The following is a 27,703-nucleotide window of genomic DNA, read 5'->3' on the forward strand; positions in this document are numbered from 1 at the left end:
AGAATCAATGCTTCTGTCATTTAAGAAAAAAGCAGAAATGAAAGGTGGAGGGATGCGATGTGATGTTGGAAAGGAAGTAAAAATTTGAGATGATTTGGGGGGGGGGGGGGATTGGAGTTTATGGTAATGATTTAGTAGGGATGGGAGCTGATGGTGAGGTAGGAATGGAATTCATAGTAGAGGGGTGGAGGAAGGGTAGCTGATGGTGAAGAGGCATTAGGGTGGGAGCTGGTGATGTAGGGGAATTGAAGCTCATGGTGCAGCGCTGGAAAGGATAACAGATAAAGGTAAAAGGGTAGTAGGGATGGGATTTGCTTTTGGTAGAATGGTGAAGGAGTAGGATCTGATGGTGGGGGAGAATGGAAGCCCATAGTACAAGGATGCTAGATGATAGTAAAGGGGTAGTAGCAAGATTGGGAGTTGATGGTGAGGGAGAATGGAAGCCTATATTACAAGGTTAGTAGAAGGGGTAGTAGCAAGGTTGGGAGTTGATGTAGGGGGAGGATAGGAACTTATGGGAGAGAAATGGTTGTGATGGGAGCTAATGGCCAAGGGAAGCAAAGATGGTGGGAGAGGAATGGAACTCATGGTAGATAGGTATTGGCGATGGTAAGTCATAGTGAAGGAGTTGTAAGGATAGAGGCTGATGGCAGGGGGAGAAATGGGAGATGATAGGAGGATTGGAACTGATGTTAGAGAGGTGCAGGGATAATACCTGATGGTAAAAGGGTAGTAAAGATGGGGTCTGATGGTGGAGGAGAATTAAAGTGCATTATAAAATGATGGCAGGGATGGTAGCTGATGGTTGAGGGGTAATACAGATAGAATCTGATGGTGGGTAGGGCTGTATCTTATGGTAGAGGGTGGAGGGGTGGGATATGATGATGGAGGAGGACTAAAGCTTTTGGTAGAGAGGTGAAGGGATGGTAGCTGCTGTTAAAAGGGTTGTAATGATGGGAGTTCATAGTTGGGGAGGATTGGAACTTATAGTAGAGGGGTGGGGATTGGAGCTAATGGTGAAGAAGTTGGTGGGGATTGGAGCTAATGGTGAGGGAGGTTTGGAGGTCATGGTAGAGTCATTGGTGGGGAAGATGATGGTGTCTGAGGACTGAAGCTTATGATAGAGGAATAGTGGGGTTGGTATCTGATGGTGGGGGAGAACCAAAGCTCATGGTAGAAAGGAAGGGGATGGTAGCTAATGGTGAGGTAGGATTCAAGCTCATGTAAGTGTAGTGATGGGAGCATATAGTGGAGGAAGATCAGAGCTCATGGTTTAGGGGTAGAGGTAATAGGAGTTGACAGTGGGGGAGAATCGGAGCTCATGGGAGAATGGTGGTGGGGTTGGTTGATGATGATGGAGAAGATTTGAAGATCAAGGTAGAAGGGTGTTGAGGATGGAAACTAGTGGTGAAGAGATGGAGTCATGGGAGATGATGTCGGAGGGATAGGGGCATGAGAGCTGATGTTGGAAAGGGAAGGATTAATATTGAAGGTGTGGTGTGGAATGTGATTTTAGGATAAAAGGATGTAGGGGACAGAAATTATTGATGAAATGGAGAGCGGGTCATTTTGGAGTAAGGGGAATGAGAGTTAATGAGGAAAGGATGGGAGATGAAAGGGTTGGAGGCACAGGAGGTTATGGTGGTGGAGAAAAGCTGAAGTGGGGGTCATGGAACCTGGATATTATTGTGGGAAATGCAGGACAGAGAGTCATGCAATGAAAGCATGAAGGCATGGAGAGGGGGATTCTATTAGAGCTTGAAGAGAGAGAGAGGAGGTGGAACTTGTACATCACGGGGGGTGAATATCGAAGAAGAACAGTTGGATTGTGTTACAACGAGTAAATGAGCTGAGAAAAATGCAATGAAAAGTGGAGAAATGATGATGAAGACCACATGACAGAATATTAGGAGAAACAGGCTCTAGATAAGCATCGAGAAGAACAGGAACCAGAGGGCAACATGCACTGCTGTATTTTGGCCTAGGCCGACAAGGCCCAGGCCTAGGGCGGCACTTTGCAGGGGGGCAGCAAAAAAGCACCCCCCCCCCCACCTGAGACTCTATTGGCTACTGGTTGCTAGAGCTACCTCTCTCACCCCCTCTCTCTCACTCACCCCCTCTCTCTCTCCCCTATCTCTCTCTCCCTCCTATCCCTCCTCTCTCTCTCTCTCTCTCTCTCTCTCTCACCCCCTCTCTCTCACCCCTCCCCTCTCTCACTCACCCCCTCCTCTCTCTCTCACCCCCCTCTCTCTCTGTCTCTCACCCCCCCTCTCTCACCCCTCCCCTCTCTCTCTCTCTCTCAACCCTCCCCCTCTCTCTCACCCCCCTCTCTCTCTCACCCCTCTCTCTTTCTCTCATCCCCCCTCTCTTATCCCCCTCCTCTCTCACCCCCCCTCTCTCTTTCTCTCTCTCATCCCTTCTCCCTCCCTCATCCCCCCTCTCTCTCCTGCCCTCACACACCCCTCTCCCTCCCTCACCCACCCCTCTCTCTCTCTCTCATCCCTTCTCCCTCCCTCATGCCCCCTCTCTCTCCCGCCCTCACACACCCCTCTCCCTCCCTCACCCACCCCTCTCTCTCTCTCCCACTCCCCCTCGTGAGATCTCAGGGGTTTATGCTGGGACTCGTAGTCCTTCAATTTTGGAAGGAGTCACATCCATTAAAAAGGAAGTAGTGGGGCAAATTTACATAGGAGGGGGGCGCCCAATTTTAGTCGTGCCTAGGGCAGCACAAAACCAAAAGACACCACTGGCAACATGTGGGACCAAATCAGGGGACAGAAGAGGTAAGGGGCACTGGGGGAGGAGCAGAGAAGGAGGCTAAGTATATTAAGGAGAATAGTAGTAAAAAATCACCTGAAAAGAGAACCCACAGAGCAGGTAAACAGAGACCTTAAGAAGGAGAACAGATAGACACAGATGAGTAAGCTCTTGCTGCTCATGAGGGAAAAGCCCTTTTTTACCACTTCTGACCTCCTCAGCTACAACTTCGTCACATGTAAATCTTCATTTTCCACATGTGTACGACTTTTAGAAATTTGTAGACATCGTACAATCTGGACATTCATTTTTACAGTAAATTTTAATAAAACCGTTCCTCGGCTGTTTTTAATGTAAGTTCTTATCAACCATGACTACGATCCTCATCTGCTGAACATAAATTACATCTTTCATGCCAACTGCATTCTATGCAAGCTAGAAAAACTTTCTATTACTGGAGGGGTTTTATAAAATGGTAAAGAGTTTCACTTAAAAAATCCATAATAATACTATGTGGTCCTCTTTAGCTATGTTCACTTCTTGGGAGTTGTGGTCCTGGAATGGTTTAGCCCCAATATTTGTGATTGAAAACAATTCACATTCTACTTGCAAAAAAAGTCATGAGAAAAGATATTTTTCTGTTTATACCTGTGTCGACGCATCTGAAAAGTGAAAAATAAAACTCTTTCAATCTCTCAAGTTCTAGAAAGAAATCAATGGGGAAAATATTGTCTACGTGATACATTCATTGTGGTTCTCCTGGTCACAGTCACAGAAGGTTTGTGTTCATTGAACATGAATGGTACGTGATAAATTGACAATATAAAGACCTGTATCAACTTTAATCCATCCTGAGACTTGTAATAAAACTTTATTCTCTCATGTTCTGTAGTAACTTGCTATCCGTGCCATCTCCACATATTAGACCTTGGTGGAAACTTTTCCAATTTTGGAATTTCCCAGCTTTCCATGCCTAAAATCTGTCTTGACTTCTGACTCGTGAGATTGTGATTATCGTCTGAAAAATACATATAGAATGGCCTTTTATTTGTCTTCTTGTGCAAATCAATGGACCTCTTAGAGTTTCCTTTGATGACTCCAAAGTTGGTGACACTGTTGCAGTCACTATCCATCTGTCCATGAAAAGACGCCGTTAGACGCTGCTACCCACAGTGACTCCACTGCTCAGGCTGTTGGCTGGGAATTTAATGGGTTTCATGTTGCTATCTCTCTGACTATATAAATTCTCCAATCTCCATCGTTCCCAACGTCTCTGAAACTCAGCCTGAACCTGAAAGAGAAAATGGACTTAATGGACTTTTGGGTAGATTTTAGATGTATAAATACTGATATATATATATATATATATATATATACATACAGTGCATTGTGAAAGTATTCGGCCCCCTTGAACTTTGCGACCTTTTGCAACATTTCAGGCTTCAAACATAAAGATATAAAACTGTAATCTTTTGTGAAGAATCAACAACAAGTGGGACACAATCATGAAGTGGAACGAAATTTATTGGATATTTCAAACTTTTTTAACAAATAAAAAACTGTAAAATTGGGCGTGCAAAATTATTAAGCCCCCTTAAGTTAATCCTTTGTAGCGCCACCTTTTGCTGCGATTACAGCTGTAAGTCTCTTGGGGTATGTCTCTATCAGTTTTGCACATTGAGAGACTGAAATTGTTGCCCATTCCTCCTTGCAAAACAGCTCGAGCTCAGTGAGGTTGGATGGAGAGCGTTTGTGAACAGCAGTTTTCAGTTCTTTCCACAGATTCTCGATTGGATTCAGGTCTGGACTTTGACTTGGCCATTCTAACACCTGGATATGTTTATTTGTGAACCATTCCATTGTAGATTTTGCTTTATGTTTTGGATCATTGTCTTGTTGGAAGACAAATCTCCGTCCCAGTCTCAGGTCTTTTGCAGACTCCATCAGGTTTTCTTCCGGAATGGTCCTGTATTTGGCTCCATCCATCTTCCCATCAATTTTAACCATCTTCCCTGTCCCTGCTGAAGAAAAGCAGGCCCAAACCATGATGCTGCCACCACCATGTTTGACAGTGGGGGGATGGTGTGTTCAGGGTGATGAGCTGTGTTGCTTTTACACCAAACATAACGTTTTGCATTGTTGCCAAAAAGTTCGATTTTGGTTTCATCTGAGCAGAGCACCTTCTTCCACATGTTTGGTGTCTCCCAGGTGGCTTGTGGCAAACTTTAAACAACACTTTTATTGGATATCTTTAAGAAATGGCTTTCTTCTTGCCACTTTTCCATAAAGGCCAGATTTGTGCAGTATACGACTGATTGTTGTCCTATGGACAGAGTCTCCCACCTCAGCTGTAGATCTCTGCAGTTCATCCAGAGTGATCATGGGTCTCTTGGCTGCATCTCTGATCAGTCTTCTCCTTGTATGAGCTGAAAGTTTAGAGGGACGGCCAGGTCTTCGTAGATTTGCAGTGGTCTGATACTCCTTCCATTTCAATATTATTGCTTGCACAGTGCTCCTTGGGATGTTTAAAGCTTGGGAAATCTTTTTGTATCCAAATCCGGCTTTAAACTTCTCCACAACAGTATCTCGGACCTGCCTGGTGTGTTCCTTGTTCTTCATGATGCTCTCTGCGCTTTAAACAAACCTCTGAGACTATCACAGTGCAGGTGCATTTATACGGAGACTTGATTACACACAGGTGGATTCTATTTATCATCATTAGTCATTTAGGTCAACATTGGATCATTCAGAGATCCTCACTGAACTTCTGGAGAGAGTTTGCTGCACTGAAAGTAAAGGGGCTGAATAATTTTGCACTCCCAATTTTTCAGTTTTTTATTTGTTAACAAAGTTTGAAATATCCAATAAATTTTGTTCCACTTCATGATTGTGTCCCACTTGTTGTTGATTCTTCAAAACAAATTACAGTTTTATATCTTTATGTTTGAAGCCTGAAATTTGGCAAAAGGTCGAAATGTTCAAGGGGGCCGAATACTTTCGCAATGAACCATATATATTCAATTAACTATTTCATTATTATTCATATGCACTATTTTATCTGTCCCCTCATCTTCATATCACATCAGAGCCGTCTTAATAGCATCATTGGCCCCTGGGCAAAGTAATGATTTGGGGCTGCTACCAGCCTGCCCATGCACCTACTTTTAAGAATTAAAGTATAAATTGTTGATAGCATTAAACAAATAATCATAAGTAATTTCAATATAATAAAATTGATTTTTAACAGTAAGAACACATGCCACAAATTAAATACTAATCAACACAAAGGGCACAGTATGGGAGGGGGGGGTGGTTGGTTGGGGGGATTCAGAAGGGCATAGTATAGGGGGAATCAGGAGGACAAAATACTGGGATCAGGAGGGCACAGTACAGGTTCTTAGATGCTGCCAGGGACACAGCCATCCCGGGACAGCTTAGTAAAAAGTGTGATTGTCCCCCGGCAAAGCCGGGACAGTCGGCAAGTGTGATGTCATGCAAAATTATCATGGGGTACCCATGCACCTGGGGCATATGCATTATGTATCAAATTTATTTCACTTTTATTTCTAGTCTAGATAAAAGGAACCCCTTTATTGCCCTCACAATCCTACGATCAAATAAAACATCTATTATCAAGAACAATATGCCTCGTTCCTTGCCCATACTTGTTTGCCCTTTTGGAGTCAAGCACTCACTTTACCTGCTTCTTTATCCAGCAACTTAAAGGATAAGTCCACCCTAACACTAAAATCTCTGCATCTATAGATCTCCACGATCGAAAATGAACCAATCTAGCCCTGTAAAGAAGAAATGAGTAAACTTACCTTTTTTGAAGCCAATCCGATCCGTTCCAATGCTAAGCTGTTAGCTGCGGCTTTGCTGTGGAGGTGGGTGTAGAAGACACAACCGACAACAAAAGCCCCATAGTAACTCTATGGGTGATGTCACATCCCATTTATTTCACAGCTGTTGTCGGCCGTGTCCTCTGCAGAGCTTCCCCTGCTGGAGATCGGGTCGGAACGGCTTAAAAAAAAGGTATATATAATGATTTATTCTTTAGAGGGATAAATAGGATAGTGTTAGATCGCATAGATCTATAGATGCAGGGATTTTAGTTTTAGAGTGGACTTATCCTTTAAGATCGGGCACTTACAAACTCACAAATCTAAGACAACCATTCTCAATCAGGGTTCCGTGGAACCTTAGGATTCCTACAGGGTTGGATAGGAGTTCCTTGAGCTGTGACTAACTGACCTCCCTTCTGATGGTGCCTGCATAATTCAAGGTCCAACCTCACTGGGCACAGGCATTGTCATTTTGGCAACCCCTGTAAGAGGGGCAATCTTTCCACTTACCGCCTTCAATATAAGGGGCATTTTTCCAATGACCCTCTTTATTCACGCACTCCCAAAAAAATAGCATTCATATTATTTAGGTGCGCACAAGCACCAAGATACAATCACCTGTATACCTTAAATATCTATCATGTGTATATCACAGCAATCACAGTGCTCAGATACCACTATTTCCTGTATTTCATAAAACATGAAGACATCATCCAGTAAACCACACCTCTACGCATTTCGTCACAGGGTCACGTGACTTCCTCAGGGGGGATTTTCTAAATGCCCCCGATGGACTATTCATACTAGGGGTTCCCTGAGACCTGGAAATTATTTTAGGGGTTCCTCTGGGATAAAATTTGAGAAAGGCTGATCTAAGATATAGACCGGTTGGGTACCACAGCTGTATTTTCAGAATTCTTTTCATAAAAAGATAGTTGGACCTTAGCGGTAACAAGCAAAATAACACTTTTTTTAATAAATTACAATCCATATATATATAAATGATTGACATCATAAATATTGCCAAGCTAAAGATTCTATTTAAATAACCACTTCCCACAAAATCACGTACCTGTACGTCATTTTTAGGAAATGGTTGTACCGGGGTGAGGCCTGCAGCTAGAGGCATCCACCCGCTATCGTTTTTTAGAGCAGACGGTCGGCTTTCATTTCATAACAACTAATACAGCTAAGCAGCTGCTCTGCAATTATCGCAAGCAGCGGGGGGGGGGGGGGGTCAGAGGAAGGGGAGACCCAAGCGACCCGTCGGCACAATCCGCTCTGGTGAACTCCATGCCCAAGAGGGTTAAGGCAGTGCTGGAAAATAATGGTGGTCACATAAAATATTGACACTTTGGGCCCAATTTGGACATTTTCACGTAGGGGTGTACTCACTTTTGTTGCCAGCAGTTTAGACATTAATGGCTGTGTGTTGAGTTATAGAATTAAATATTTACAAAAATGTGAGGGGTGTACTCACTTTTGTGAGATACTGTCTGTATGTATATATATATATATATATAAGGCTTGGGGGTTTTCTAGCAAAAAATATTGATTTTAAAGCGGAGTTTCGGCCACAAAATCGACATAATCGATTTTGGGCCATCCACTTCCTATTTGACACCTGAAAAAGAAATGGATAGTTACGATTTTTTTTTTTTGTTTACTTACCTTGTTATTGAAGAAAAATATACTCACCTTTCTTCCACTTCCTCCCTCTGCGGCCGCGGCCCGCGCCGTCACTTCCTCTTTGCGTTGATTCCTGGGAGCTGAACGTCATCGCTGCCAGGAATCAATGCGCCGGCACCGGCCCCCGCTCGTCACTTCCGGTGAAGTGACGAGCGGGGCCGGTTCAAGCGCATTCTGGGAGAAGAGGACGCAGAAGAGGATCACGCTGGCTGCAGCTGCCCACATCCGAGATGGCTACGCTGGAGAAGAAATTTTAAAGGTAAGTATTTCTTCTAAAAGGTAAGTGCGACCCGGGACAGATCAGAGGCTATCCATTGTGGAATGTACTAACCCTGACTGTCCCGGGGGTATTTTTATTGAAAAAAAAATTTTGTGGCCGGAACTCCGCTTTAACTTGTAAGCAATAACTCTCACAAATAGGCCTGGTCTTCAAGTGGTTAATTGGTTTATATTTTACCAGGATCTATGATATTATGCCTTACACCATTACTTCATTATCCCGAGAAAATATTTGGGAATACCAATGTATGTAGAGTGACACTGACAGCCAATGAAGTGATCACTGTACGCTCGGATGGAGATGACACCAATCTGTTGTTAGTAATTCATGCGGCTGGCCGGCTGCTCAGGTACGGCATCTGAATTATGTTTCCCAAACAAAGATCCGTTGTGTCTTACCTCATTGTTCATGAAGCAGTACAAAACCGCAACCATCAATCCCTGGAAGAGAAGAGCAGAATGTGAGAGCCAATAATTCCCGAACACAGATGTATCAATCATTGCTAAATGTATTTCACTCCAAATAAATTTCATCTCTGTGATTACAGCCAAACACAATGTACCCGAGCAACGTTTTCACCCAGCGATAGCCTGATCATAGAAGTCATTTGTAACAATTTTCTATTAATTTAACCACCTTAATACCGAACACTTTCACCCTCCTCCAGTCCAGGCCATTTTTCAGATTTCAGCAGTGTTACACTTTGAATGACAATTACTCAGTCACTTTGAATGGCAATTATTCAGTCATGCAACAGTATACAGCGCATCCAGAAAGTATTCACAGTGCTTCACTTTTTCCACATTTTGTTATGTTACAGCCTTTTCCCAAAAAGGATTACATTAATTATTTTCCTCAGAATTCTACAAACAATCCCCCACAATGACAACGTGGGAGAAGTTTGTTTGAAATCTTTGCAAATTTATTTAACCACTTTTTACCCCCTTCCTGACCAGGGTTTTTTTTTGCGATTTTTTACTGCGTGAATTTAACGGACAATTGCGCGGTCGGGCGACGCTGTACCTAAACAATTTTGACGTCCTTTTTTTTCCCACAAACAGAGCTTTCTTTTAATTGGTATTTGATCACCTGTGCGATTTTTACTTTTTGCGCTATAAACAAAAAAAGAGTGTAAATTTTGCAAAAACAACAATATTTTTCACATATTTTTATATGAAATTCCCCCCAAAAAAATGTAAAAATCAAAATTTTTTAACACTTTTGGCCAATTTGTTTTCTGCTACATATGTTTGGTAAAAAAAAATGGCAAAAAGCGTATTTTGATTGGTTTGCGCAAAAGTTATTGCGTTTACTAACTAAGGGAAAGATTTTTGTCATTTTTGGTGTTTTTTTTAACGCGTAATGGCGGCGATCTGCGATTTTTTTTGCGGTACTGCGACATTGCGGCGGACAGATCGGACCCTTGACTGACATTTTTTACACTTTTGGGGTTACCAGTGACATTACTACAGTAATCAGTGCTATACATATGCATTGTTACTGTAAAAATGACACTGACAGGGAAGGGGTTAACTTTTTTTTGAGAGGGAGGGGTTATGTGTGTCCCTAGGGGCGTGCTTCTAACTGTGATTGGCTGTGCCTTGAAGTGTAGGAACAGTGATCAACGGTCCTACATAGTAGAACCGTTTGATCACTGTTTCTACACAGGGGAGAATGACAGGCGGCTTGTTTACATCAGCCGCCTGCCTTTCTCCCTCTGCACCGACGATCGGCGAGTGACCGGCGGACATCGGGTCCGCCGGTCACACGCACGGACTTGCTGGGGAACGAGCCGGGGCGGGAGCGCGCCTCCGCGGGCGCGTGCTCGCCCCGCTATTGGCTCCCAAGCAAGTGACAGGCTAGTGACGTATATATACGTCACTTTGCCTGGCCGGGGCTGACTGCCGACGTATATAGTCGTACGGCGGTCGGCAACCGGTTAAAATAAATAAAGAATAAATTACATGTAGATAAGTATCGCAGCCTTTGCTTAATACTTTGGTGGAGCACTTTTTGGCACCAATTACAGCCTCCAGTATTTCTGAGTATGATGCTATAAGCTTGGCACTCCTATTTTTTGGGCAGTTTCTCCCATTCTTCTTTGCAGGACCTCTCAAGCTCCATCAGGTTGGATGGGGAGGGTCGGTGCACAGCCATTTTCAGATCTCTCCAGAGATGTTCAATCGGGTTCAAGTCTGGGCTCTGGCTGGGCCACTTAACCACTTGCCGACCGCCGCACGACTATATACGGCGGCGGTCAGCCCCTCCTGGGCAAAGTGACATATGGGTACGTCACTTGCCCATGAGCCTCACTCCCACCCCCGCTCGTTCCCTGACATCCCTGCGCGAGTGACCGGCGGCTCCGATGTCCGCCGGCCACCGTCTGTCATTCTCCCTTAGATCATCACAGTGGCTAGGCCATCCTGCTATGTAGGATCGTATGTCTCTGTTATGATCTAACAAGCCACGCCCCTTGATAGTTAGAATCCCGCCCCCAGGGACACATTTAATCCCTTGATCACCAATAAAATTAACCCCTTCCCTGCCAGTGTCATTTTTACAGTAACAGTGCATATTATTTAGCACTGATTACTGTAGTAATGTCACTGGTCCCCCCCAAAAGTGTGAAAAATGTCAGTCAGGGGTCCGATCTGTCCGCCGCAATGTCGCAGTTCTGCAAAAAAAAATCGCAGATCACCGCCATTACTAGTTAAAAAAAAAAAACAATAAAAATGACAGAAATCTTTCCCGTAGTTAGTAAACGCAATAGATTTTGCGCAAACCAATCAAAATGCGCTTATTGCGATTTTTTTTTTTTAACCAAAAATATGTAGCAGAAAACAAATTGTCCTAAAATGTTAAAAAATTTAGATTGTTACATTTTTTTAAAAAAATTTCATATAAAAAATGTGAAAAATATTGTTATTTTTTCAAAACTGTCGCTCTTTTTTTGTTTTTTTTGCGCAAAAAGTAAAAATTGCACAGGTGATCGAATACCACCAAAAGAAAGCTCTGTTTGTGGGAAAAAAAAGGACGTCAATTTCATTTGGGTACAGCGTCGCATGACCGCGCAATTGTCCGTTAAATTCACACAGTGCCGAATCGCAAAATAGGCCCTGGTCTTTGAGCAGCCAAATCCTCCGGGGCTTAAGTGGTTAAATTAAAGACATTCACAGAGTTGTCTCACAGCCACTCCTTTGTTATCTTGGCTGTGTGCTTAGGGTCGTTGTCCTGTTGGAAGATGAACCTTCGCCCTAGCCTGAGGTCCAGAGCACTCTGAAGCAGGTTTTTATCAAGGATGTCCCTGTACATTGCTGCATTCATCTTTCCCTCCATCCTGACTAGTCTCCCAGTTCCTGCCACTGAAAAACATCCCCACAGCATGACACTGCCACCACCATGCTTCACTGTAGGGATGGTATTGACCAGGTGATGAGCGGTGCCTGGTTTCCTCCAGACATGACGCTTGACATTCAGGCCAAAGAGTTCAATTTTTGTTTCATCAGAGCAGAGAATTTTGTTTCTCATGGTCTGAGAGTCCTTCAGTTGCCTTTTGGTAAACTCCAGGCAGGCTGTCATGTGCCTTTTACTGAGGAGTGACGTCCGTCTGACCACTCTACCATACAGGGCTGATTGGTGAAGTGCTGCAGAGATGGTTGTTCTTCTGGAAGGTTCTCCTCTCTCCACAGAGAAACGCTGGAGCTCTGTCAGAGTGACCATCGGGTTCTTTGTCACCTTCCTGACTAAGGCCCTTCTCCTCCGATCGCTCAGTTTGGCCAGGTGGCCGCTCTAGGAAGAGTCCTGGTGGTTCCAAACTTCTTCCATTTACCGATGATGGAGGTCACTGTGCTCATTGGGACCTTCAATGCTACAGAAATTGTTCTGTACCCTTCTGTGCCTCCATACAATTCTGTCTCAGAGGCCTACAGACAATTCCTTGGACTTCACGGCTTGGTTTGTGCTCTGACATGCACTGTTAACTGTGGGACCTTATATAGATAGATGTGTGCCTTTCCAAATCATGTCCAATCAGCTGAATTTACCACAGGTGGACTCCAATCAAGTTGTAAAAACATCTCAAGGATGATCAGTGGAAACAGGATGCACCTGAGCTCAATTTTGAGTGTCATGGGAAAGGGTGTGAATACTTATATACATGGGATTTTTTATTTTTTTATTTTTAATAAATTTGCAAAGATTTCAAACAAACTTCTTTCACATTGTCATTATGGGGGATTGTTTGTAGAATTTTGAGGAAAATAATGAATTTAATCCATTTTGGGAAAAGGCTGTAACATAACAAAATGTGGAAAAAGTGTAGCGCTGTGAATACTTTCCGGATGCACTGTAACCAAATACAATTTTTATCATTTTTTGGAGACAGATAGAACTTTCTTTTGCTGGTATTTATTGCTTCCTGCATGGCCTATTGTAATATGACAGCCTGGCAGTAGCTCTTCCATTCAGAGTGGACATCATATGACGTCCTCACTGTGTCCACCGGACACAACAGGTGACAATACAGTGTACAAGGCCGCTGCTGGTACCATGTGATCGCTGTAACCAATCACAGCAGATCACATGACAATTGAACACAATGAATAGCCTACATTCATTGTGTACTATTGCGTTGCTCACTGTGATTGGTCACAGTGATCACATGGTACAGATAGGGCCAATCACAGGTAACCACAACAATACACACTCGATGGGTGGATTCATTCACAACAAATGGTTACTTATAACAGTGATTATCATAGTGTTTAGAAAAAAACAATCCTGATTACTTCCCCAGAGTAATACTATGGTAACACTGTACTGCCCTAGGTACAGTATGTAAAAAAAAAATCTGAAAAAAAATGCAAAAAAAAGTAATAAAAACTAAAAATAAATTGAAATAAATTGAAAAATATACTCTTTTTTTTTACATACTGCCACCAGTGTCCCAGATTACTGCCACATCAATTATATAATAGTGCGGTACTGCACTGGTGACAGGTGTAAAAAAAATAAATAAATTGTGAAAAAAACACAATTATTTTAATTTTCCAAAAAAAGTGAGAAAATTTTACAACTTCAAAAAAACTTGCCATGGCTCTTACTAAATACGGCGGACTGCTCACTGTGATTGGTCACAGTGATCACATGGTACAGATAGGGCCAATCACAACAATACACACTCGATGGATGGATTCATTCACAACAAATGATTACTTATAACAGTGATTATCATAGTGTTTAGAAAAAAAATCCCGATTACTCCCCAGAGTAATACTATGGTAGCACTGTACTGCCCTAGGTACAGTATGTAAAAAAAAAAAAAAAAAAATCTGAAAAAAATGCAAAAAAATAATAAAAAACGGAAAATAAATTGAAATAAATTGAAAAATATATTCATTTTTTTTTTTTTTTTTTTACATACTGCCACCAGTGTCCCAGATTACTGCCACATCAATTATATAATAGTACGGTACTGCACTGGTGACAGGTGTAAAAAAAATAAATGAATTGTGAAAAAAAACAAAATGTTTTAAATTTTAAAAAAAAAGTGACAAAAATTTACAACTACAAAAAAACTCGCCATGCCTCTTACTAAATACAGTGGACTGCTCACTGTGATTGGTCACAGTGATCACATGGTACAGATAGGGCCAATCACAGCTAACCACAACAATACACACTCGATGGATGGATTCATTCACAACAAATGGTTACTTATAACAGTGATTATCATAGTGTTTAGAAAAAAAAAAATCCTGATTACTTCCCCAGAGTAATACTATGGTAACACTGTACTGCCCTAGGTACAGTATGTAAAAAAAAAAAAAATCAGAAAAAAATGCAAAAAAAAGTAATAAAAAACGAAAAAAAAATTGAAATAAATTGAAAAATATATTCTTTTTTTTTTTTACATACTGCCACCAGTGTCCCAGATTACTGCCACATCAATTATATAATAGTGCGGTACTGCACTGGTGACAGGTGTAAAAAAAATAAATAAATTGTGAAAAAAAACACAATTATTTTAATTTTCCAAAAAAAATGTACAACTTCAAAAAAACTCGCCATGCCTCTTACTAAATACAACGGACTGTCTGCGTTCCAAAAAGGGGTAGCCCTGGAGGGGGATTTGTACTGTCCTGGCATTTTCAGGCCTCAAGAAATGAGATCAGTCGTCAGTACATCAGGATTGATCGATTTTCCAATATACTGTACATAGCATAGTTTGTAGACTCCTACTTCCCTACAAACTAAATAATATACACTGATTTGGGTTATTTTTTCACAAAGAATTATAGTAGAATACATTTTGGCTGAAATTTATGAAGAAAGCGTATTTATTTGCAAAAACAAGAAGAAAAACTGTTTCTTTTCAAAATGTTTGCCCTTTTTTAATTTATTTAGCATGAGATAAAAAAAAAAACCCAGTGCTGAATAAATACCACTAAAAGAAAGCTCTATTTCAGTGAACAAAATGATAAAAATGTAATTTTGGTACAATATTGCATGACTGAGTAATTGTCATTCAAAATGTAATAGCACTGAAAGCTGAAAATTGGTCTGGGCAGGAAGAACATGGAAAAAGTGTCCGGTATCAAAGTGACCAATCACCACTGGGTAATCTTTCTTCTTAAATTTAGACAAAAAATGTATTCTGCTACATTTCATTGGTAAAAATACCCAAATTACCATGTGATTATCTCTTACCAATCAGGACTAATCACAACAAAACAAACTGAATGAATCAGTTTCATTCAGTAAAATGCTTGCTTATAGCAATGAAATTCACTGCTATAAGCAGAGATGTATAGTAACTAAGTAGAACTACTTCACTACTGTACTTAAGTACGGAAAGGCGGTATCTGTACTTTCCTGGAGTAGAATTTTTTTCTCCTACTTCCACTTTTACTTCACTACATTTTTTCAATGATTTCAATACTTCTACTCCAATATTTTTTTCTTGTGCTGCATAGTTACTCGTAACTATTATAAAAATTACCACTGCCAGAACAGTAGATGGCAGGTTTCATGAAGCTCAAAACATGTGTATTATCAGCGCATACGAAAATAAATGCTACTGTATGTATAAATAAAAGCTGCATTTGAAATAATAAAAAACAATATGATGTTCAAACTTTTGACTTCTTTCTTTAATAACTACATAACACAGTACTTGTACTTTTACTTTCAGTACTTGAGTAGCAACATTTTAAAAAAAAACTACTTGCAATACTTAAGTACAAAAAATGTTGAATACTTTAGTACTTCTACTCAAGTCACTTTTTGATCGAGCACTTGTACTTTTACTCAAGTATGAATTTCGAGTACTTTATACAACTCTGGCTATAAGCAACCATAATGTGTAAGAAAAAAAAAAAAATCCCGATCACTTTTCCAGAGTAGTACAGTGTTACTATGGTAACAATATATTGCTCTGTCACAGTGTGTTAAAAAAAAAATCATAAAAAAAAAAAAAAAAAAATCATAAAAATAAAAACATTGTTACAGAAAATTATTACTTTTTTTTTTTTTGTATTGTCACAAGTCAGTGTTCATGATCACCACCACACTAATTATATGATGATGCTTTACTGCACTGGTGTAAAAAAAAAAAAAAAAAAAAATTGTAAAAATTATGACAAAAATACCAGCTTCAAAAAACTTGCAATGCCTCTTACTAAATACCTTGGACTATCTCCTTTACAAAAAGGGGTCATTTGTGGGGGGGGGGGGGGGGGAATATTTGTACTATCCTGACAAGAAATAGTCCGTCAGTACATCAGGATTCATTGATGAGTCCTGACCTCAACCCCACAGAACACCTTTGGGATGAACTAGAGCAGAGACTGTGAGTCAGGCCTTTTCATCCAACATCAGTGCCTAACCTCATGAATGCACTTCTAGAAGAATGGTCAAACATTCCCATAGACACTCCTAAACCTTGTGGACAGCCTTCCCAGAAGAGTTGAAGCTGTTATAGCTGCAAAGGGTGGAGCCAACTCAATATTGAACCCTACAGACTAAGACTGGGATGCCATTAAAGTTCATGTGTGTGTAAAGGCAGGCGTCCCAATACTTTTGACAATATAATGTGTGTGTGTATATATATATATATATTTATTTATTTATTTATTTATTTATTTTTGAGAATGTCAGTGTTGGTCCTCATGATGTTCTAACACTGCTTTCAAAATCATTTGTTCTTAATCTTAACATCAACCTGATTGTGTGTATGTATGTGTATATATACATCCAATATTAGATAGATAGATAGATAGATAGATAGATAGATAGATAGATAGATAGATAGATAGATAGATAGATAGATAGATAGATAGATAGATAGATAGATAGATAGATAGATAGATAGATAGATAGATAGATAGATAGATAGATAGATAGAGAGATAGATACCATAGAGAGATAGATAGATAGATAGATACCATAGATAGATAGAAGGCCGGGACAAGGGGTGGGCAGGAGGGACCGCTGCCCTGGGCACTGTGGTATCTTGTGAGGTGGGGGGGGGGGGCAACAAGGAGTTTGGAGGGAGGGAATTTGTGTTGGTGGGAGGGGGAATTTCGGGAGGAGGGGTGGCAGGAGGTAAGAATTGTTCTAGGAGGGGAAATCTGGGGAGGCGTGCTAGGAGTGGTGATTTGGGGGGAGTTGTGTTGGGGGGTTGAGTGAAGAGGATTTGTGCTATGAGGGGGATTGGGGGGGGGGGTTTGGTTGTTCTAGAAATGGTAAAATGGTAGGGAGGGATTTTTTGGGGGTTTGGTTGGGGGGGGGGGGGGATTTGTAGTGGTAGGGAGGATTTCTGCTAGGAGGAGGGATTTGGAGTGGGGGGGGGTGTATTTGTGCTCAAAAAGGGAAATTTGAGGGGTAGAGGATTTGTGCTAGGAGTAGGAGGTGGGTTTTATTGTGTGTGTGTGGGGGGGGGGGGGAGAGGATTTGAGCTGGTGGGGGGGGGGGGGGGGCAAAGATTTGAGCCAGGAGGGGGGATTTCAGCAAGTGGTGGATTTGTACTGGGAGGAAAGGGGGATTTTTTTTGAAGGGGGGGATTTTTGCTGACACACAATCATTCATCTTGGGGGGGGGGGGGGCACAATTTGGCATGTTCGCCCTGGGCTCTATGTGACCTTTACAGACAGACAGAACTGATCACTTCTTAGGTGTGTGATGGTGCCTCTTCCTGCATGCTTTTCACAGACATACCGTACAATATCATCACTTCATTCCTCTCTTGCACTGCCCCCTGTTGGTATTATGGTGGAACTACACTAAGCAGAACCTACCTGGAATGAGCTGAAGGAGAGTTCAAATAAAAGTTTGATGTAGCGCACAGATCCCTTGGCATGTTCATCGGTAATGAAGGCGAAAATTATTTCGTGCGTCCCCAGGAGCGGGATCAGGGTCAGAGTGGACTTTGCCAGCCTGCAAATTATAAGAGCAAATCAGAAACAAGGATTAACTGAGGATACAGAATACGACTCCCTCCTTCTGGATACAATGTATCAGATGTTATGGTGATTCCTCTGAATATCTACATGCAGAGTTTTCCAATCAGAGGATCATATGACCAGAATTTAGGTCCCAATCACGCCTTGTGTTCTGCAAACACGCGATTTTGTCCCCCTTCTTTTTCTCGCTTGTTTCTTCGCCGCATGCGCGGGGCAGCTTATTCATATCAATGGGCTGCCCTATGCATGACAATTGCGGCAAAGTAGTCCAAGTTGCTTTTTGCCACATTCAGTTTTGTGCTTTTTTTTCTGCTTTGCGTTTTGCTGAACTTCAGGGGCCATTAACAATGAATGGCACAAACGCCAACAAGCTTTTTCGCATGTTGCACAATTTTGCGTGCGTTTTCGAAACGCTCAGGTGTCAATGGTTAAAAAATTTATAATAAAGATGTTGACCTAAGGTGGGCGAGTATTTCACCCGGTGACGGAGCACTCTTGTTATACAGTGCATTGATTGGCACAGGGGAGGCTGGATTGATGGGCACAGATGAGGCTGCATTGATGGGCATTGATGGGCACTGATCAGGCTGCATTGATGGGCACAGGTGAGGTTGCATTGATGGACACAGGTGAGGTTGCACACAGGTGAGGTTGCATTGATGGGCACTGGTGAGGCTGTGTTCATGAACACTGGTGAGGGGGCATCGATGGGCACTGATGAGGTTGCATTGATGGGCATATGTGAAGTTGCATTGATGTTTCAAAAAACTATTAGATGGGCACCTTAGAGACCACAACATACAGGGGTATACAATGTACAACATACAAGGGTATACAATGTACAACATACAGGGGTATACAATGTACAACATGCAGGGGTATACAATGTACAACATACAGGGGTATACAATGTACAACATACAGGGGGTATACAATGTACAACATACAGGGGTATACAATGTACAACATACAGGGGTATACAATGTACAACATACAGGGGTATACAATGTACAATATACAGGGGTATACAATGTACAACATACAGGGGTATACAATGTACGGTTAAAAGCAAACACACACACATCATAGGTTGAACTGGATGGACTGATGTCTTTTTTCAACCTCACAAACTATGTAACTTTGATGTGCAGTGGTGAGGCTGCATTGAAGGGCACTGGTGAGGCTGCATTGATGGGCACTGGTTAGGTTGCACTGATCAGGCTGCACTGATGGGCACAGATGAGGTTGCATTGATGGACACAGGTGAGGTTGCACACAGGTGAGGTTGCATTGATGGGCACTGGTGAGGCTGTGTTCATGAGCACCGGTGAGGGGGCATCGGTGGGCACTGATGAGGTTGAATTGATGGGCATAGGTGAGGTTGCATTGATGGGCATAGGTGAAGTTGCATTGATGTGCACTGGTGAGGCTGCATTGAAGGGCCCTGGTGAGGCTGCATTGAAGGGCCCTGGTGAGGCTGCATTGATGGGCACTGGTTAGGCTGCACTGATCAGGCTGCACTGATGGGCACAGGTGAGGTTGCATTGATGGACACAGGTAAGGTTTCACACAGGTGAGGTTGCATTGATGGGCACTGGTGAGGCTGTGTTCATGAGCACTGGTGAGGGGGCATCTGTGGGCACTGATGAGGTTAAATTGATGGGCATAGGTGAGGTTGCATTGATGGGCATAGGTGAGGTTGCACACAGGTGAGGTTGCATTGATGGGCACTGGTGAGGCTGTGTTCATGAGCACCGGTGAGGGGGCATCGGTGGGCACTGATGAGGTTGAATTGATGGGCATAGGTGAGGTTGCATTGATGGGCATAGGTGAAGTTGCATTGATGTGCACTGGTGAGGCTGCATTGAAGGGCCCTGGTGAGGCTGCATTGATGGGCACTGGTTAGGCTGCACTGATCAGGCTGCACTGATGGGCACAGGTGAGGTTGCATTGATGGACACAGGTAAGGTTTCACACAGGTGAGGTTGCATTGATGGGCACTGGTGAGGCTGTGTTCATGAGCACTGGTGAGGGGGCATCTGTGGGCACTGATGAGGTTAAATTGATGGGCATAGGTGAGGTTGCATTGATGGGCATAGGTGAAGTTGCATTGATGGGCACTGATGAGGCTGCACTGATGGGCACTGATAAAGTTTTTATTAATATTTATTTTTGTAACTTCTGCATTAATACAAAAACATTTAACAGTGTAATTTCATGAGATAATTATGAGGGCGTGTTCAGGGCGGAATTAGGGACGGGGAGGGGCGGGCTGGGTAGAGGTTGGGTGGGGCAACTGGTGGCAACTAACCCTTAAGGTCTGGCTAGTAGCTCAGGACTTGAAATTTTGAGCCCTAATCTAAACACGGCTCCATTCACACCCGGTAAAGAAAAAAGTTGTGATAGCACTGCCCAATAGTGAACAATCAATCAATAATAAACTCCTGTGCTATAAAACTGATATAGACATTAATACATTGAAAAATACATAAACACATATTAGGTATTTAAAAAAAGCCACAACAGTCCACAAATAAAGTGGTCCAGTGCATCTTCATATTCCAATATGTGCTCTACCACACAGTGCATCCAGAAAGTAGTCACAGCGCTTCACTTTTTCCACATTTTGTTATGTTACAGTCTTATTCCAAAATTGATTAAAATTCATTATTTTCCTCAAATTTCTACAAACAATCCCCCATAATGACAACGTGAAAGAAGTTTGTTTGAAATCTTTGAAAATTTATTAAAAATAAAAACAAAAAAAATCACATGTACATAAGGGTCCTTTCACACAGGTGGTCCGCTCGGCAGACTCCGCTTTGCTCAGCAGGGGGGTAACTCCACTGATCCCCGCTAAGCAGGAGGATGACAGATCTGTCTCTGCTCACTGTGCCGAGCTTAGCAGACAGACTCCTGCTCTCCCCTAGGGGAAAATCGGGTGAAAACAGAAATATCTCCAAAGTGAGGGTGATTTCCCTCTTAGACAGTTGACTTTCAAACAAGTGACCCCCAATAGACGATTTCTCCTAACTTCCCGTATTTTTTGACAACCACCATACTATACTGGGTTTCCTATTATCTTCTTTCATAGTGACTACAGTCATGAGGCCCCATGACACAGATCTGTACTTGCTGTAGGCAGAATCAGACCCTGCCGAAGACCCCGAGCACATGTGCCCTTGGCATTTATACAGTCGCCCAGCGTGCACCAATGCACTTTCCTCTGCCAATCACCAGGGCTGTAACAATGCCTGTGCTCTCACTTGTCAGGTTTCCTTCCACTGTCCAATATGCCTTCCTATTGGAGCAGTGTGAAACATTACAGAAAAGCTGCACTGCAACTGAGCACCATGAACAGACCCTGCCAACGGATCTTGCACTTTGGTAGGCAGAGAGCAATATAAAGAAAGCTCTATATGTGGGGAAAAAATTATATACATTGTACAGCATTGCAGTTAAAGTAGCAAAAAATGGACTAGTAATGAAGGGGGTAAAACCTTCCAGAAGTGAACTGGTTGAGAGAACACTAGAGGGAATTAGCAAAAAAAAAAATGCAACCACTGTTTTTTTCATGTCCAAGGGACATGAAAAAACAGGAAGTGGAGGAAATATCTCCAAAGTGAGGGTGATTTCCCTCTTAGACAGTTGACTTTCAAACAAGTGACCCCCAATAGATGATTTCTCCTAACTTCCTGTTTTTTTGACAACCACCATACTATATTGGGTTTCCTATTAACTTCTATCATAATGACTACAGTCATGAGGACAAACAGAAAAGATGACTCTACCAAGTTTTCTTCATTAAATATAGGATTATTAATGGAACACATATGGCAATAATCTTCCAACAGAAAACTGACTGAATGATAACTACACTAATAAATAGATACCAAAAAGAAAATATACAGCAATAAAATGTGTCCTATACTAGATATTATAAATCATACATTTCAAAATTTCTGGTCGCTAATTAATCAAAAAAAATAAAAATAAATAAAATTAAAAGTTCTACAAATCTGAAATGAATAATTATAGGCAGAATAAAATGAATAATTCTAGTACAGGCAGAATAAAAAGGGAATATGGGGAAGGTGGATTTACTGGACGCATGCCGATAAAATTAGATTTTATATCAGAAAAGCGACAATAGAAGCTTCAGGATTCGACCGGTGATGTCCTTCAGAAAACGACACGTATTCTTCATTATGGGACATTAAGTGGAAATGATCCCCCATAAAATGAGTGGAATAAGGATAATTGCCTATAAAGGTGCGGCTCCCCGCTCCTTCCCTTTTTTTTTTTATGTAAAAAGACGACGATTATATTTAATATTCATATAGAAATAAAGAGAGAGAAAACCCCCGCAGGACAAATCCAGTGGAGGGATCTCATTTCAGGGTAAGTGCGGAATTATTCCCAATGTATATTTTATAGAGCAATTCAATTTTCCAATGCTCAAAAGTCATCTGTCCCTGAGAAAAGTACTAAACACAACACAATTATACTTTTGCTCAGTAGATGGACCACCACCCCCCCCCCCCCCTCATTTAGACCAGGGGGTCTCCAAACTTCCTAAAAAAATGGCCAGTTTACTGACCTTCAGACTTTAGGGGGGCCAGCCTGTGAGCAGTAATAGAAAATGCCCCAGGCTTGGTGGTCAGCGGGAGTAAAAAAATGAATTAATTGTTCCCCATCATTGGTGTCAGTGGGAGAAGTAGTGCCCCATCATTGGTATCAGTGGGAGGAATAGTGCCCCATCATTGGTATCAGTGGGAGGAATAGTGCCCCATCATTGGTATCAGTGGGAGGAATAGTGCCCCATCATTGGTGTCAGTGGGAGGAATAGTGCCCCATCATTGGTATCAGTGGGAGGAATAGTGCCCCATCATTGGTATCAGTGGGAGGAATAGTGCCCCATCATTGGTGTCAGTGGGAGGAATAGTGCCCCATCATTGGTATCAGTGGGAGGAATAGTGCCCCATCATTGGTGTCAGTGGGAGGAATAGTGCCCCGACATTGGTGTCAGTGGGAGGAATAGTGCCCCGACATTGGTGTCAGTGGGAGGAATAGTGCCCCATCATTGGTGTCATCGAAGGAATAGTGTCCCATCATTGGTGTCAATGGAAAGAATAGTGCCCCATCATTGGTGTCAGTGGGAGGAATAGTGCCCCATCATTGGTGTCAGTGGAAAGAATAGTGCCCCATCATTGGTGTCAGTGGGAGGAATAGTGCCCCATCATTGGTGTCAGTGGGAGGAATAGTGCATCATCATTGGTGTCAGTGGGAGGAATAGTGCCCCATCATTGGTGTCAGTGGGATGAATAGTGCCCCATCATTGGTGTCAGTGGGAGGAATAGTGCATCATCATTGGTGTCAGTGGGAGGAATAGTGCCCCATCATTGGTGTCAGTGGGAGGAATAGTGCCCCATCATTGGTATAAATGGGAGGAATAGAGCCCAATTATTGATGTCAGTGGGAGGAATAGTGCCCCATCATTGGTGTCAGTGGAAGGAATAGTGCCCCATCATTGGTGTCAGTGGAAGGAAAAGTGCCCCATCATTGGTGTCAGTGGAAGGAAAAGTGCCCCATCAGGGTTCCTCCGTGCCAAAAGATTGATAAAGGCTGCTCTAGGAGGAAAATCTTCCATAATGTGCAATCATGCTATACATTTGTAGCACTACCCCCATAGGGGCAGATGCAGATTTACACAGGTTCTTTCCCAAACAGCGGAAGGCAGTCGGGCACACAGCAACATTGCATTTGTTCCGGGTTATGAAACATTCTAGGGATTGCCTTTCTGAGACTTTTTTGCTTGTAGAACTTGGAAGAGGATTAGACGGGATACTCCAAAGCAGAATGTATGGCAGGCAGGGGACACTTCTTATTCAGTAACAGTAGCTCTAGTGTAAGTAGATAGGAACAGTCCATGGTTCTAGACCATGAAGTAGTTTGCCTACCGAAAAGAGGCTCTACTCACTGGATCCTGGTACACAATCAGTCCACCTGCAAAGTAGTCCAGCATTCAACCCAAAGGGCACCAGGGGCAAACAGCCCCCCCCTTAGCGCACAGATCCATTCTTACCGGAAGGGAAAAGACAATCTCCTCAGGGCTCCAGGCTATTTAACAGCAACCCAACCACCATCTAGGCACACCTCCCCTGGGATTGGCTAGGCCCTGCTCAAAATTCAGTATGGTTATTTGAATTTTCCCTCCCCAAGTTCCAGAAACCTCTTCTGGAGCCACGGGGGAGCAATCAAGCTCTCAGCCAGTGAAGGCCTGAACAGACCACACCCACCAATCACCGCTCCTCTGATTACAGCAGAAGCCAAAAACTAACTTTACCCAACAGCCTAGCTAGGAGGGAGCTACACATAATTGCACATCTTGACCTCCGGAAGATTTACCCCCTTCATGACCAGGCCTTTATTTGCGAAGAGGCACTTTTAACTGTTACTTTGACAACTGCACGGTCGTGCGACGTGTGCTGCTTTTACTGAGGGAAGTGATGGATTTTATTTCCTGCTTTGCAGGGACACAAAATCCATCACTTTTCCCCTTTTAGAATGAAGCTCTGCCTTGTGTACATAGACAGAGCTCTGTTCAGTGTCTCGTGTCTCTGCCCGAGGCATGGGTGTCCGCAAATGCCCCCCCCCCCCTGGAGTCTCAACTACGCCATTAAAGTGGTTGTTAAGCCACTTCACTTTATACCATCCTGTCTGGCCTGTTTATTAATCCTGTGTGCCCCTGTGTCTGTGTATGGGTTTTAAAAAAATAAGGCGTTCTTTACCAGTTTTCAGAGCGCCGAGCACCACTCACATGACCTGTCGGCTCTCTCCTTTCTCCGTCTTACAGCAGTCTGCAGTGGGTGGGGCCGAGGATTCCTTGCTGTTGTCAGTCTGGAGGGGAGGAGGAGGGGAGGGGGAGAGGAGGGGAGAGGCGGCGGGTCACGTGAGCGGCGATTGGCGCTCTGAAAACTTGTAAAGAATGGCTAATTTTTATAAAACACAGACACAGGGGCACACAGACTTTTTAAACAGACTGTAGACAGGATATGAAACTTTAAATGAAACTACAGCAGCAGGAGGGGCACTGACACAGGAGCAGACAGGCAGGGAGGGAGGGGGGAGAGAGGAAAGAGGACAGAGAAAGACAGGTGAGCTGCAGATGATGGAGGCACATAAACTGACCATGGTGTCAGGGCTCAGAAGCCATGGTATACTTTGGTCAGTTTACAGAGGGGAGAACATAGCCAGGCAGGATCAGCCAGGTATTTTAAGTGATAGAAGGGGCCAAATTACACAGCACTGTGCTGTATAACATGCTTTAAGAGAACGGGATCATTTTTTTATTTTTAGGTTAACAAATGCTTTTAAAAAAAAACGCTGCCATTTGCCCTTTAAAAAAAAAAACTTGAAATAAGTATAATGACTAAGCCCCTCCCCTCCCCTTCATGACATTGTTAAAAAGGGGCGGAGCATGGGTGACCTTAAAATGATGCCCCCCCCCCTGAAAAAAGTTCTGCGGACGCCGATGGGCCAAGGATCGCCGGGTGCCGGCAGACATCTATTGCCTGGTACCCGCAGATTGGCTTCTGACGTAACTAGAGTCCAGACTGGGGAGAAACATATGACAATATTCTTTATGTGGGTTATAATCATTGTATATTTTCCTGATCAACACTGACTTTATTGATTGTAATTGATTTACATTTTTGTAACAATGTTTGCTGCATTCAATTACCATAGTGTGTTTGATTTGGTCTCATTTGGGGCCATTCTGTTTGTGCAATCAAACCTCAGATTCTCAGCAGCGGTTTACTTGAATGAACAGCTAGTTAAATGAACCTGATTAGTTTCAGCTGCATACATGGGTTTATCTGTGGTCGGTGCACATCCAGAATGGACTTGGTAATGAGTAAGCGACACATCTAGTCGTGAAACGCGTCTACCTCTTCTTTCTGTCCTGCACTCACAGTGTGATGTTTAAGACCCGGTTCACACTCATGCGAGTGCCGGGTTCGCATGTAATGTCGGAGCGCACTGCTCCGACATTACATGCGATCAGCTGTGCGGTGCGAGTTTAGCCATACAGTTTGTATGGCTAAATTCGCATCGCACCCGGTGCAAACACGCACAGGAGGCATTTTTGCAGCCGCATCAGGATCGGATCGCACAGCGGTTCACACTTGTGCGATCCCATCCTGTGCGAACTGCACGATCGCACTGCGATATGCGATCAAACTGGGGGTGTCGTTAAGATTACATTGACACCCCCAGCGTATCGCATATGGCAGTGTGAACTGCCGGGGGTGCGTGTGCGATGCGGGAAAAGGCTGCGAATTCGCAGCCTTCCCGCATCGCAATAGTGTGACCCGAGCCTTATACTTTGCCGATTGTTTGATGTGGAATAAACACACTCCAACTTTGATCTAGATCGGAAGTGCGGTCATTTCTTTCTGTTTCTTCTGACGTAACTAATTTTAGCAGAAGCGGCACAAGCGCCCCTGTAGACGGAAGTGCGGATTCACGCGCAAATACACTGAACAACATTTTAAACACAACACTTTTGTTTTTGCCCCCATTTTTCATGAGCTGAACTCAAAGATCTAAGACTTTTTATATGTTCACAAAAGGCCGATTTCTCTCAAATATTTATACGGAGACTTGATTACACACAGGTGGGTTCTATTTATCATCATTAGTCATTTAGGTCAACATTGGATCATTCAGAGATCCTCACTGAACTTCTGGAGAGAGTTTGCTGCACTGAAAGTAAAGGGGCTGAATAATTTTGCACGCCCAATTTTTCAGTTTTTTATTTGTTAAAAAAGTTTGAAATATCCAATAAATTTCATTCCACTTTATGATTGTGTCCCACTTGTTGTTGATTCTTCACACAAAATTACAGTTTTATATCTTTATGTTTGAAGCCTGAAATGTGGCAAAAGGTCGAAAAGTTTTAGGGGGCCGAATACTTTCACAATGCACTGTACATGATTCTGCACAGAATAGCTGCCCTGTAGCAGTATATCTGCTATAGGGGGGGGGGTCGGGAAGTGGTTAAGACAAGAGCCCCCACCCCTCCACTCGTAGATGGCAGTTTAGTTCCTTTTCTGTTTTAATTTTTTTCAAGTTGAAGGAAAAGGAAAAGTGATGACACAGGGAAAATCCAAATGCTGTTGTTAACCTAAACTTATGTATCTTAATTGTAGCAATTGATCCTCAATGTAGTTTGTTTGTATCTGTTTTATACCCCCCCTCCCCTGGAGTGCAGCCCATTTAGGAGGCAATGCATGCCGTTGGTTTCACCTTGCTGGCTCAGCGCTCTTCCCAAATTAAATATTTATTTTTATTTCACCTCCTCACCCGAATTTTGAGGATTTATTTGGAAATAATTATTACTATCAGCATGGGAGATGTTTGTTCCTGTGATGGAAATGAACATTTTATTTTAGCTTTTTGGCAGAGAAGCTGAGCCTCCGTCCCTGGGAGAGCCTTCGCACACAGTGCCTGTTCAGCAAGAGGCGGCGCCCGTCCACAATTCATGGCTGGCGTGGCATTGTAGCTGTCTGAATGCAAACGACCGCATTAGGCAGATAATTACGACTTTTGGCTCCTTCACAATTACTGCTTCCACTTGGTGCTGTTTGAGTGTGAAATTAACAAAA

At 42.8% G+C, this 27,703-nt stretch overlaps 1 protein-coding gene across 1 annotated transcript in view; it reads right to left on the reverse strand.

Annotated features, from left to right (window-relative positions):
• Window positions 1-3,501: 3,501 nt before the first annotated feature.
• Window positions 3,502-27,703, reverse strand: part of GLP1R (glucagon like peptide 1 receptor) — a 503,675-nt gene continuing 479,473 nt past the window's right edge. The window contains exons 11-13 of the mRNA XM_082249311.1: window positions 17,868-18,006; window positions 8,970-9,011; window positions 3,502-4,048 (exon numbers count right to left, since the gene is read on the reverse strand). Coding sequence (XP_082105437.1) covers window positions 3,911-4,048; window positions 8,970-9,011; window positions 17,868-18,006 — 319 coding nt within the window. The 3' untranslated portion in view covers window positions 3,502-3,910. The remainder of the gene's footprint in view (window positions 4,049-8,969; window positions 9,012-17,867; window positions 18,007-27,703) is intronic.

This window comes from Pelophylax lessonae, assembly GCF_965119305.1.
Source record: "Pelophylax lessonae genome assembly, chromosome: 3".
NCBI lineage: Eukaryota > Metazoa > Chordata > Amphibia > Anura > Ranidae > Pelophylax > Pelophylax lessonae.